Raw genomic sequence first — 13,070 nt, forward strand, 5'->3', positions numbered from 1 at the left:
AGCAATTCCACTGCTGTGTGAAGTTCAACAAAACCTTCAGCCACTTACTAAAAGTGAGCTGAAATATCTATTACAAATCTCATCTCCTTCTCAGATTTGCTAAGCAAGAAGAAAAACTAGAACACATTTTGTGCTTAGTGATTGTTCAAGTTAATACAAGCCTTAACACATAAGCCTTGCACACAAACTGATGAAATCTTTGAGAATACATTGAAAAAAAAAATAACCAATGTTCTGTTCCTTAGGTATCCTGAGACACACACATTCCCAAGGAAGGTGGACTGGACACTTGCTTGAATCCCTTTCCCTGAGAGCCAGCATCCCCTGTCCAAGGTCAGGGAACAGATGATTTCTGCTCATACTTGTTTTCCTTTGAGAAACAGATGAGCATAGCGTGCAAAAATAACTCCCAGCACAGAGATAGTTCAGGATATGGTGCTGACTGCATGTTACACGTGGGATTATTCTTCAGTCCTGCTTACAGCCCCCAAACCATGTAAAAGACAGATCTGCAGCTTGTTGGAAGGCCTTAATTACATTTATACAGATTCTATATTTGATGTGAAAGACATGTATAAATACATACATCAAAATATTAGATGCTCCAGTTCAAGACCATAACAAAATATGGTGTGGCTCAGGGTTAGGAGTGAGGGGTTTTAGGTTGGTTTGTTTCTGTTTTTTACAAGTGGGAAAATCAGACTTACTTCCTGAAATCTGCTAACAATTTCAACATGTCTTCATTTGAGAGTTTATTACTGTCTTGTCTGAAGAGAGCAGAAAATCTTGCATTTTTGTCCAGGGTTCCTGAGGCATCTTTAAACAACGTCCTGAAAGTAAAAATCCTGCTTTTAGCTGAGTTTATGAAAGTGTTGAAATTCATTTCAGGACTTTTTTTTAATTACAAATCACGATATCCTGTACCATCCTTCATTAATATTCATTAAGCACTTAATATTTTACTCATTGTAGGTGAGTTAAACATATAAATAGCTCAGTCTAACAAATAAGTGTGAGCCATTTTATCCTTAATAACGTAAAAAATAGTGACAGCAAAAAACAGCTGGCAGTATCTACACTTTGAATAACAATGAATGTTTATGACTTTTTTCCTAATGCAGAGCTGAAGTGCAAGATTGTTGGAAATCTTGGGTTAATTGAAAGCAAAAGAAGAAATCATTTAAATAGCACATTGAGGTTTACAAGAAGGGAGAGGCAAAAAACCATGTTAGAGAAAAGTTAAGAAAAAAATACAGATTGACAAGATTTGTCCTCACCTAGCTGCCCAGGCAAAAGGCATTCTATATTGACCTAATCTCTGGCATGCCTGCTTAGCATTCTTCAAAACTTTCTGTGCAACCTACAAGGGACATAAGAAATAGCCATATTTGAAAAGCTACATTTTTCTGAACCATTAGTACTCAAGAAAAAACCCCACATATTGACACTGATATGAATTAGAAAATCTTCTTTGGAAGACTATAGATTAATCCTAAGTATGTGAAGGGAAAGACAATTGATAATGCCTCTTAACTATTCATTTCAGGTTAAGCACAGCCTGCTGATTTCACAGCACTTCATGGTGAAAACAGACCCATCTACATTTCTGACAAAAATACTTAATTAAGCAGGAGAAACATTATTATACACAGAATACAGACTGAAAGCTAGAGCAAAATTAAGCTGCTTTTAAAAATAAAGCTCCAAGTCCAAAAAAAAAAAAAAAAAAATCAAACAAAATTTCCCCTCTCACTTGCTCCCCCACCTGTATCTACCACTCACCCTATGTACCAGAACACATTCCTGCAGAACAAGCAGTCCAATACTCTGCAAGACTTGTACTACAAAATCTTCCACTACAAAGTCTCTTCCACACAGACTATGGGAAAGAGCTGCATGAAGATCACATGGACAACCCTGTGTATTGAACACTGCAACACTGCTCTCATTTAAAGTTTAATTTCTTGATTTTGTTAACTTTTAAATGAACAAAAAACTCCATTATACAGAACCCACAAATACAACAATCAGAAACTAGAAACCCACTGGTTTGAGATGTTCAACCCTGAGCTGAACCCCTTGGACTTCTCTTTTCCAGGAATCCCATGTGTTCACACAGAGCAAAACTCTTTGCCAGAGGCAAAACCAAGTACAGGCTAAAACTTCCTGAATATTATTCCTGATCTGTGCTGTTGATCTTATAAAGAGTTGATTCTTTTAGTGTGTTTGAGAGAACTCTCCATTACCCTTTCCTGTAAAAGAGGGGGAAATAGCACTCGGAAGCATAAAACCTTAGTAAGCAATGATCATTAAATCACTGTATTCAACATTGAAGGGGATAAAAAGTGATTTTCTTTTTTTTTTTTTTTTTTTTTTTTTGGCTGTAGAATTTGCTGCTTCCATTTTCCCTTTTTTCTGTCCAGACTAATAACTTTGCAGGGAACTGGAACTCTCTCCCTACATTGACCCACATGGAGGCCTATGTAGCTGGTACTGCTCTAATTTATTTCAGATTAATACAGTGTAGTCCCTGAGAACAAGAACAGAAGAAAAATTCAAACTAAGCATTCATTTGTATAAAATTATAAGTGATTGAATGCTAGAAAGCATAAGTTAATATAACCATGAGCATTCTCATTGTCCACTCCCATCACACAGGGCAACTACCAGTCCAGAACTCAGCATCAAATGTGGGAACACCTGGGCTTACTTGACCTTCCCACATGGCTCAGGCCCAAGGACACCAAAATCACCTACACTCAGAGCTCAAGTTTTATTTTAACTCAGTAACAGTCAACATCAAAACCAGACTCCTAAAATACAAAGCTGCTGTTTTCCAACAATAGCTGGGGGGAAAAAAAATAACTCACACATTCCTGGAAAAACGAATCAGTAGGCTGATCTATAATAAACCCAAGTGAAAAATACATGGTTTTTTACATGCAGCTTAGCCAGCATCAAATTTGTAGGAAAGAACACTGTTGCCCTGAAGAGACTGAGAGTTAACTCTTTCTTCATAGCTGAAAACAGGCAGGATGTCAAGAGTAGCTGACCCTGCTTACAAAAACACTTCTCTCTTGTTTGCTGGTCTGGCTATTTAAGCATAACTGTAAATCAAAAACATTGAACCTCTGCTTCTTCACTGACTAACAAGAAGTAGCAACTAACAAAACTTTTTGTAGCTTTGCTTCTGAGGACATCAAAATGTTATGCCATCCTAGAGTGCAATCCCAGAAGTGATATGGGGATCTATCAAATCTGCAAATAATTTTATACATAAAACCAGAAGCTTAATGATCTCAATGGTTCTGGAGGAAAAAACCAGCAGGAGTGCAGATAAAGATACAGTGAACTACTATCACCAAAAAGAAGCACAACAAAACATCAACCAGGTTACACTAAGTAAGATGCATTAACTAAGAGAGACATACACTTATGATCTATATTAAATAATTTCCCTGTTCAAAATTTTTCAACTCAACTTTCACACTGAGGTCCAATATTCTTTTGTCAAAACAGTTTACTTAAAGACATTCTGAAAATTACATTGTCACAATCATAAAAAGTTAAATAAATGTTTCCAAAAATGTTCCAATGTTCCTTTATCTAGAATGTAACAAAAGCTACTTGAAATAATTACAACTTACTAAATCAAATTATCCAGTTACATGAATTTACTATAAAACAACTAAGATTTTGATTTATAGTTATTAATTTGAAATCAATCTGGTTTGCCTCAGCATTTTTTTCACTCCACAGAAGAAAATAACATACCTTTGATGAATCTGAACTTTTCATATATGGCTCAGCACAATGTGTAATACTTCCCTGTAACACCTTTTCTATTCTAGCCACAAGGAAGATGTCAGTATGAGGACATGTGACTGAGAATATTCCCTAGAGATAAAACAAGAGATAAATAAAGAAGGAAAATGCACATTTTACATCACATAATAGCAAGCAAATGAAATCATACAGGAAACTTGCATCCAAAATCCCACTAGTTCAGGTTCCTAGCTCTTACCTGCTTTGGATATTGCAAGACAGTTTCATGAATGTCCTGAATTCTGTGTAAGCTATCACCACTGCCATTCATCATTTGCTGAGATGCACTGGACAGCATCTGCCTTACTGAGGCATGGTTCAAATCAACATGGAAATCTGCTGAAATCTTCCTGTTGTTTTTAATATCAAATAGTGAAAGTGTGACAAAAAAAGGTTCTACCTAGACATTTAAAAAAAGAAGAAAAAGAATCAAGTGTCAGTGCTGGCACCTAGATCACTGCAAAAATGTGTATGAAAAACAGATAGGTAATATTTTCATGAACACATATGGCCATCACCCTAGGAATTACTGACAACATGTAAAAGACAGTGAAAGAAAAATTTCTCTCTCCACCACCCAACAAAAATATCAGCAGCAAAGTTACTTTATATAGGATTTAGGCTTTCATTTTGATTTAAAAGAGCAAAAATCCCCATAATATAAATTTCTCAATCACAACAAGGAATCCCTGCCATTAAGGAAAGTGCCAACCAAACATTAGGACATTTATTTCCAAATCAACAGAAAGTAATTAGATTAATTATTTACATTTGTTGTTGGTCCTTCTTCATTTTCTGCAACGCAGCTTTGCAAATTAAAAGATAAATCATTACACCTCACAAGAATTTTTTTTCCAAATTTCTCTTCAAATGGCTTCACTTCTGGTTCAATACTAGAAAAGTCAAGTTTCTTTAAAAAGAGAAAAGAAAAATTAAGGTAAGTTTGCTTTCATCTCAAAAGGATCAACATAAAATACCCCTGCTTCCTTGTAAGAAGTCTAACCTGTGCATCTGGATCCAAGGCAAAAAGTTTGACTCTGCTTTCAGTTTTCAGCTTGATTTCTGCTTCTCTGGTACTCTGTTCAAAACAAGAAAAGAGGTCTTGACATCACACTATTAAAGTGGGCTTTAAGTTCATGCCTTTTTCTGTGATGTTCAAAGCCCCACACATCTTTGATTCCTGCATTCATTTCTCCCTTGCTGAGCTTTGTAGCTCCTTAGTTTACACTGATCAAACATGACTAAGCACAAAGTGAGAGCCTCTTCTCCTAATGCTTTTTCCCCAGCCCTAAAAGTACAAAACCTTACATCAGCAACATATAACCTTCCATGTTCATGAGAAATACACTTCAGTGTCATTTATATATCTTTACAATAACTTTCATAATCCTATTTTATTTAAATAAAAACACATAGTATGACTGCAGGTTAAAGCTCAGAGCTATCCTGGGACCATAAGAATGCTGAGTAAACAACAGAACACCTAAATTAAGAAACACCATCGTAGCTTGCTTTCTTTTTTCTTTTTGTTGGTTGCTTTTTTTTTTTGTAACTTTTCTTGAGCTCTACAGCCAGAGAAGTGGTTTTCCTGTGGGCAGCTGGAGAAAATCCAAAAAGTTCCAAAAGATAAACCCCTCCCATTTAAAAGGTACTTTGCAGAGTTCACTGGGATTTGTAGATACTTATCTTTTAACAGTAAAACAAAAATGAAGTGGAACAAAACAGAATGTGAAGACTGATGGTATACATAGGTTACCTTTGTTTGAAAAGGTATTATTTAAAGAGCATTCTATGATTTTTAAAGTCACAGGACATGACAAATGACCAGATGCATGTACCAAAATTAGCCATGCAGGAGAAATGCCATTCTTAAAGTAGCAGCTGGCTAAACAAGGATACAAAATATGACATTACAGGCAGGTGTTTCTTTTTGGATCAGCCTGTATGGGTTAAAAGAAGTTATAAACCCAAAATGCTCATCACTGACCATCAGCAGGAAGTGATCTACTGTCTACATCTGCTTTGCTGGAGACTGAAGCAACTTCTACTATGTCTCAAGAGAAAGAAAAAACAAAACAAAACAAAAGAACAATCTCTAAGAGCTCATAACCATATTTTTAGGTTGATAACAGGAATTAAAAAATAGAATTTGGCTTAGAGGATGTATTACAGAAGAGAAAATTCTGAGGTGCTATTTTGAATATAAATGCTCCAATGGTTTTCATTTACTTTGTTAACTTTAACACAAAAAGAAGAAAAGAGGAGAGTTGCTGTGAAAGAGACGACCCAGATACTCAATACCAGCAGAGTACTGGCAGAATTAGCTGGTTGAACAACTGGTATAATTGGGAAATACAGGAAATGTGAAAAAGTTTAAGGATGGCACCAAAGTTGTGTGCATGTTTTATGTGCAAGGTAAAATTTAGTGGCAAGCACTGAGGAGGAAGATTGCCTCGGCATAGGAGCCAGACAGAAACTGCTTCAGCTAAAGCATCTTGAATAGTTTTAGATTCTTTAGTGTTTTGTGCACAGATGATTATATGCATTTCTGACTGACAGAACAGGGGCAGTTGTCAGAACTCAAGAACTGAAAATGCATGAACCTGTTACCTGTGACCATGAACCCTGCCTATAGCACATCAATCACATCAGTGGCTCTGTGATTTTATTTCCTCATCTGTAAAACTGAGACAATATTTTCCCACCTCAGGGTATTCTGGGAGCAATAATGGTTAAGGAGGTGCTTGGGCACACTGATATGACAGTCACAGCTACTTCAGAGGTATAATTCATTTTAAGATTAATAAACGCAACAAAAACAAACAACCCCAACCAACCACAAAAAAAATCCTACTACAAAACCCCTTCATTCACTATTGGTAGTTAAATTACAGATAAATGGAACACGAAATAGGTAGAAAGACAGAGACAGATGTGTGTGCATGTATGCACTGAAGTGCAAACTACCATCTTATTTAGTTTATGCTATAAACTAACAGCTATTGATAGAAAAATGCAGGTTTGCAGATGTATGTACTCACAAGGGTTAAACCCTTCCTAGGAAATCTGTTTTTTCCCCTACTGTCAGGTGCTCTGCAATCACCCCTGAAGGAATTTCTCTCTCCTCATAAGGATATGAGGTCAGCTATTGTGAAATTTTCCTTCTAGAACCAACAAAAATAATAAAGCAGCTTTAAACTCTTCTAAAAGAAAGCCCAATGCCCTGCAAGGCTTCCACTGGGGAAAAAAGAACCAAATCCAAACAACAGCTGAAAAGACAAGGCAAGATAGAATAAAGGACAAAAAATCCTCCAAACAAACACCATTTATATATAGCAATCAAGTGAAGACACAAAGACTAATGAAAATGGGCAGAGTTTTCCCAGTAATTTTCCTCAGGAAAAAAAGGGCTACGAAAATACATTAGGGGAAATTATTTTGAAAGGCAGTGTTTAGGAAAGGTGAATTGGAAGGGGAAATTTAAAAAAATATATTTTGAAGGAAACATAAATGTAAATAGGTTATAACAATGGAATAAATAACAATAAAAATAAAAATAAAAATAAAAATAAAAAATAACAATAACAATAACAATAACAATAACAATAACAATAACAATAACAATAACAATAACAATAATAATAAAACATGCCAGTGCTTAAAGAGCTGACCAAAAATAATATTCTGGCAAATAATGAGTTTTAAGAGCTGAATGCTTCTGATGCAAAAGTTATGAAAACAGCAAGTGGCAATTGGAGTACTAAAACTATATGCAGCCCTGAAGTCAAGCCCCTCTGTAAGGAATAAGGACCATAAGCATTATAAGAAAGAAAAATCTTCCACAGAATTAGAGCATCTAATTTTGTGTTTATTTCTGAAAGAAATTTTCATGGCCTTATGCAAATATCCTATTTGATGCTTACAGCCCTTCCTAGGAAGCTTTGATTATATGCACCACAATCCAAATTCACTCCTGAGTGCAGCCATAGCTGGAGCTAGATTATCACATAACAGCTTTTTGTGAACATGTGCTCAATTGATTAGAAGGCAGTAACAGAAAGAATTAAGTCAGCCAACCAATTTGGGTGCTAAAAGCTTGTTAATGTAGGCTGACTGGATCCTTTGATATGTTAGTTACTGTAGTAAATAGAATTTGGTTTGCTTATTCTCAGTTCATAAGCTGCACTACTTTCAGGAGGAGTCAGACACATCCTCAGGAAAAAAAGGGAGAGCATTCCAGAGAATGGTCAAGCAGAAAAGTTTCAATACTCCAGGCTGTACCACACAGAAGAAAGAGTAAGGAAGTCACAGGAAGGAGTTTGGATTCTGCAGCTTCAATAAAAAAGGTCACCAGTTTAAGTTCTTGGGTGATCTAACAAAAATTTCTCCTTTACAAAATTCACAAAACCAACTCCAACACAGAATTCACTGATTTAACTGAAAGTCTGCAAATGGGCTGAGGAAGAGTTATGGTTATTTTCTATTTGGTTCCATTTTATGTCATGCTTGTTTATATCACACTTCCCTCAGAAAAAAATTGAAAAGCAAGAACCATAGCAACACAGGAACTGCCAGTTCATTATAAACACAACCATCTTAAAATACATTCACTTCATCACTGCTATGAAGCTGCTCTGGATTTTTAAGTCTAAAAATAAAAATAAAACTTGACTTTAGTAAAACTAGATTTCTATACAAACACTTGAACACTTACCTGAATGCAATAAACCAACACAAAATATAATGAATTAATAAAATAAGACAGGCTGAATTTAAACAGCATATTAAGATTTATCTATGAAACTTCAAGACAATATCTTGTTTCCTTCCAAAAGCAGAAAATAATGAAGCTCAATAACCACACCTCATAAAAGAGCTTCTAAGCTTTCCAAGCACCACAAACTACGAGCCAATGCCTTACCTTTACTGAAAGTTCATGTGGCTAATTTATGTTTTATACTTTATATCCCAAGTTGACATTTACAATATGTATTACCTTGGCAATTTCAGGATAGTAGTTATCAAAACTACTTGATGAGCTTTCCAGTTTGCTTTGTTCATCATCTGAAATTATAAAACTCATTTTAAAATAAACATAAAAATTCCAATGTGCGCACAAAACTCCATAGCAAAAGAATTTCATCTTTTTTAATCTCCTGCCCCCTCAAAAATGACAACCATTAACATAAATAGGTTGTGGACAACTGCATCATTTTGATGCAGTGATTTCTTGAAAGATGTAACTAGTTACAAAAGTCATTAAAATAGCAGTTACTTCTAATCTTAACAGAACACATCTTTAATTTTAATATCTGCATGAGGCAAGCAGATACTCAGTGCACAAACTTACATTACTCTTTCAACAATGCACCATAACTTGATTTCAAAACAAGTTTCCTCTGTTCATTAGGTTCCCAGCTCTACTCACCAGCAGTTACTGGATTTACAAAGCAGCCATTCAGTTAGCTAAAAACATCTTGCAGTGCTAAGGTCAACTAAGGACCACAGACTAAAATGTCTTTCCCAGAGCTAGATGGTTCTCCTTTTCAGATTTGCCTCTGTTGCAAACATCACACTAAGTTCTGACAGTCTTTGAAGACTGTGATTTCTCATTTTAAACTCTTAATGATCCCTTTTGGTATTTTGTACTACCTATAAAAATACAACCTTCTATAATATCCTCCAGGTTCTTTTGGATATTCATACAGTTGGGTTCACACCAGTTTCTCTCCCCATCCACCCTCAAGAGGAAAAGTGAATGAGAGGACATCTAGATTATCCTTTTGTCACTGAGATACTGGTGACATACACTGCACTCCTTACAGATACCTGCCTGACCTATTCTTAAAGGGCTCCAACAGAAAGGATTCTACACCCAAGCAGTCTATTTCAATACTTGCAGGAAATATTTATGGTCAAGGGAATTAAATTTAAATTTAAGCCCCACACTGTAACCACCATTTCTACCTGCAGTGACCACAGAATAGATTATTTCATTTTCAGCAGCATTTTACACATTTCAAAACAAATCCATCCTAAGTTTCTTTCCTTCCTTAACTGCCTCAGTCCTGATTCTATGTTGTGGGTTCTACTTTTCTAGACTTAATCAGTCTCATAATTATCTTCTGGACTTGACTCAACTGGAATCAACACAGAACAGTTCTGTTTTAATGCCCACAAGGTTAAAATACTCATCAGTTGAAGTGGACAGTAAAAAGGCCTGTAATTTTTCTGCCCAAAGAAAACAACAAAAAAAAAAATTAGCCACATGAAAGCCCTTCTTTCCAAAATGCATGTAAGAAGACAAAACATCAGCCTTGCTGGAAACCCTGCTTACCTTCGTGGGACTCGCCATTTCTTTTTTCTTGCATTGCAGCCTCAAAGTTAAGCTGAAGGATTTTGTTCAGAGTGTTTATCCACTCTTCCATTTCAAGTTCACTGTCTGCAGCTAAAAGGAAACTACTCTTGTCTTGCATCTTGAGCTCAAATGCGAAACGTCTGACTTTATTGTTCTATAAGAAAATAAAAGACCTGTGTAGCACTTCACATACTGTCTAACCACTAGCAAAGGAAGTTACACATATTTCAGACATTCTATACAAAAATACAGTTTGATATTTTGAAAAAATGTGTCATAGTGACACTTTTTGCTCTCTGACATTTGACCTTTTGGAGTTATTCGTAGCACTGCAACGAGTGCAAGTAGGAAAGAGAACAGCCTGTTTTCCAGTTTCCAGTCATCATTCTGCTTGCAATCATTTTATAAAAACCCAAAAAGGTCCCATTTCCAAATCTTTATGTACTCAGACCACCTAGAAATGAAGCTAACTAAGGTCTACTGAAAAAAAAAATGAAAAAGAAAACAAAAAGCATGAAATGCTATTATATTTGAGTTACAACCATTTGCAGACTGGGATTTTACACTGGAGGTAATATTATAACCAACAGCAACCCCAAATGCCCTGATATTGTTAGTCATATAGATATACATAAAGTTGTGAATCAGTTCCTCCTTTTTTCCTCAACCATTTCTGTCATCCTTCTCTGCACAATTTAAACCAGGGTTTCAAATGTTACTTAGCCTGACTCATGTTTCTGGGAACGAATTCAGAAGTCTTAAATGAAAATTCTATATTATCATCAATTTAGTTTTACAAATTGATAATGCATTAGATAAACATTAAAATTAACAGTAAGGCATATTTAATGGTTGGGGGATTTCTTGTTTAAGATAAATTAAATGCCAAATTACATATTAGTTTCACTGTAACTCTGATTCTTCAATTAACAGACTAACTACTTGTTGACAAAACAGTCAGCTTTTTACCTAAGTTGAGTTTCTGTCAAGCATACAAAGAAAAGTGTGGACTTCAGACAGACCTAAGGCAATCTTAGCAGCTGAAGTCAGTGCTGAAATAAATGGAAAATCCTGAGAAAAGTAACCTCTGTGTTTCACAGTATAAAACCTTGACACAAGCAATAGATGGCACAAATCTCAGATTTCCCAAAACACTGAATTAGAGCAACTACACCTACACATATGGCTGAATGTGTGAATAGATACACTGCATATATTATGTGTTCCTCATCTCTGATCAGAAAAGTCTCTATGGAATTTAGTATTAAAACAAAAACCCCAACAAAACAAAACCAAATCCGAAAACGCCAAACAGAATTCCAGGAATTCCAGTCTCTTTATTTAAGTTTGGGGGAAAAAAGAAATCCACCCAAACCAAATACCCCAACCAAATAAAAACCCCCTATTGCACAAATTCAGCATTCCTCTTGATACAAGTTCTGATGAAGCAGCATATTCTGGTCTAACTTCATGTCTATAAGTGAAGTCAGTATTTTTCTCTCAGGCACCTACTGTCTTTGAGAAAACAAGTAAGCAAATGCACTGAATGAACTCGGACCAGGGGAGTGTTATAGCAATGCAGTAGGAACTAATCTCCCCTCACTAAAAAGACTGACTCTGAAACAAGTAGTCTCATTCCAAGAACAAAATCTTGTAAGCATAACTACCTAAGAAAAATCATTTCTATGAATTCCATGTCAGACTACTTCAAAGTAAGATGGCTGGGGTCCTTACACATTTTTTCCTTTGTTTTCCTCTTCCGTTAAATGGAAGTGCAATTTCTACTGTGTAGATACCACTTTTTTCCCATATGAGTTTTTAAATGCTAATTCAACACCAACAGTAAGGAACAGTAAAACAATAAGGTCAGCCAGAAAGGATACAGGACATAATATAAGACAATAAAACTACAGGTCTGGAACAGGGACGTTATGGATTATATTCGATCATGTAAATCAGCATTTAGTTGCTCTCCACCAAAAATTCAAGTGAAGAAAAGAGTTATTTCCAAACCCCTTTATTCTAACCACTGAATAACTACTTGGCTTCTTGAAGCATTAGCTGGCTTTGATTTTGTACATGATGCTAATTCATAACTAGTCTGAAATTTTCACACGCAGTTTTGAAGACCAGGTACCAAGATGAACACTGAGGGTACTGTACAATACAGTACAGCAGCAGAGACGTAACCAACTGTAAAATTTAAAGCATCCAAAGTACAGTTTTACTTAGAGATGACTGTATCAGCCCTACTTGCAGTAGAACAAAAGAAACAGTAATACATTGTTTGTTTGAAAAAGCAAGCTTCTGGCAAAGTCTGAGGAAACTTGAGGTTAATTGGACTGAACTGCCGGAACAGAAAGTATGGAACAGTATGAAAGTATGTGTGAGGAAAAGAGATTTTCAGGTTTTAAATCCCAAAATGAGAGAACAGTTAGAGGTTAGATGAGGCCTCTGGTCGTCATTTCATCCAACACTCCCTCCTCAAGCGCAGCCAATTAGAGCCATTTAGCACAGGATCATGGCCAGGGAGCTTCTGAACATCTCCAAGGATGGAGACTCCACAACCTCCCTGGGCAACCTGTGCCAGTGCTCGGTCACCCTCCCAGTGAAAAAGCATTCCCTGATGTTCAGAGGAATCCTCCAGTGCTTCAGGTTGTGCCCATTGCCTCCAGCCCTGTCACTGGGCATCCCTAACCAGAGCCTGGCTCTGTCCTCCTTGCACCCTCCATCAGTATTTGCATTTATTGATGAGAGTACAGCCGTGTTTAGGAACCACTTTTGTGTTTGTTGGCTTGTTTTAAAAACACAAATTAAATTCATTTCAGTGGAGCTGGCCAGAATTGTATCTCTAAGGCAAAATAATTCCTGTAAAATTATATATATA

General features: G+C 36.0%; 1 protein-coding gene across 5 annotated transcripts in view; it reads right to left on the reverse strand.

The window, feature by feature from the left end:
* Nucleotides 1–13,070, reverse strand: part of DOCK9 (dedicator of cytokinesis 9) — a 112,970-nt gene that overhangs the window by 46,087 nt on the left and 53,813 nt on the right. For all 5 annotated transcript variants that reach the window (XM_059839263.1, XM_059839261.1, XM_059839264.1 and 2 more), the window contains exons 8-15: nucleotides 10,163–10,337; nucleotides 8,822–8,889; nucleotides 4,829–4,903; nucleotides 4,595–4,735; nucleotides 4,025–4,225; nucleotides 3,775–3,897; nucleotides 1,278–1,360; nucleotides 708–830 (exon numbers count right to left, since the gene is read on the reverse strand). In XM_059839263.1, the coding sequence (XP_059695246.1) occupies nucleotides 708–830; nucleotides 1,278–1,360; nucleotides 3,775–3,897; nucleotides 4,025–4,225; nucleotides 4,595–4,735; nucleotides 4,829–4,903; nucleotides 8,822–8,889; nucleotides 10,163–10,337 (989 nt within the window). The remainder of the gene's footprint in view (nucleotides 1–707; nucleotides 831–1,277; nucleotides 1,361–3,774; nucleotides 3,898–4,024; nucleotides 4,226–4,594; nucleotides 4,736–4,828; nucleotides 4,904–8,821; nucleotides 8,890–10,162; nucleotides 10,338–13,070) is intronic.

This window comes from Haemorhous mexicanus, chromosome 2, assembly GCF_027477595.1.
Source record: "Haemorhous mexicanus isolate bHaeMex1 chromosome 2, bHaeMex1.pri, whole genome shotgun sequence".
NCBI lineage: Eukaryota > Metazoa > Chordata > Aves > Passeriformes > Fringillidae > Haemorhous > Haemorhous mexicanus.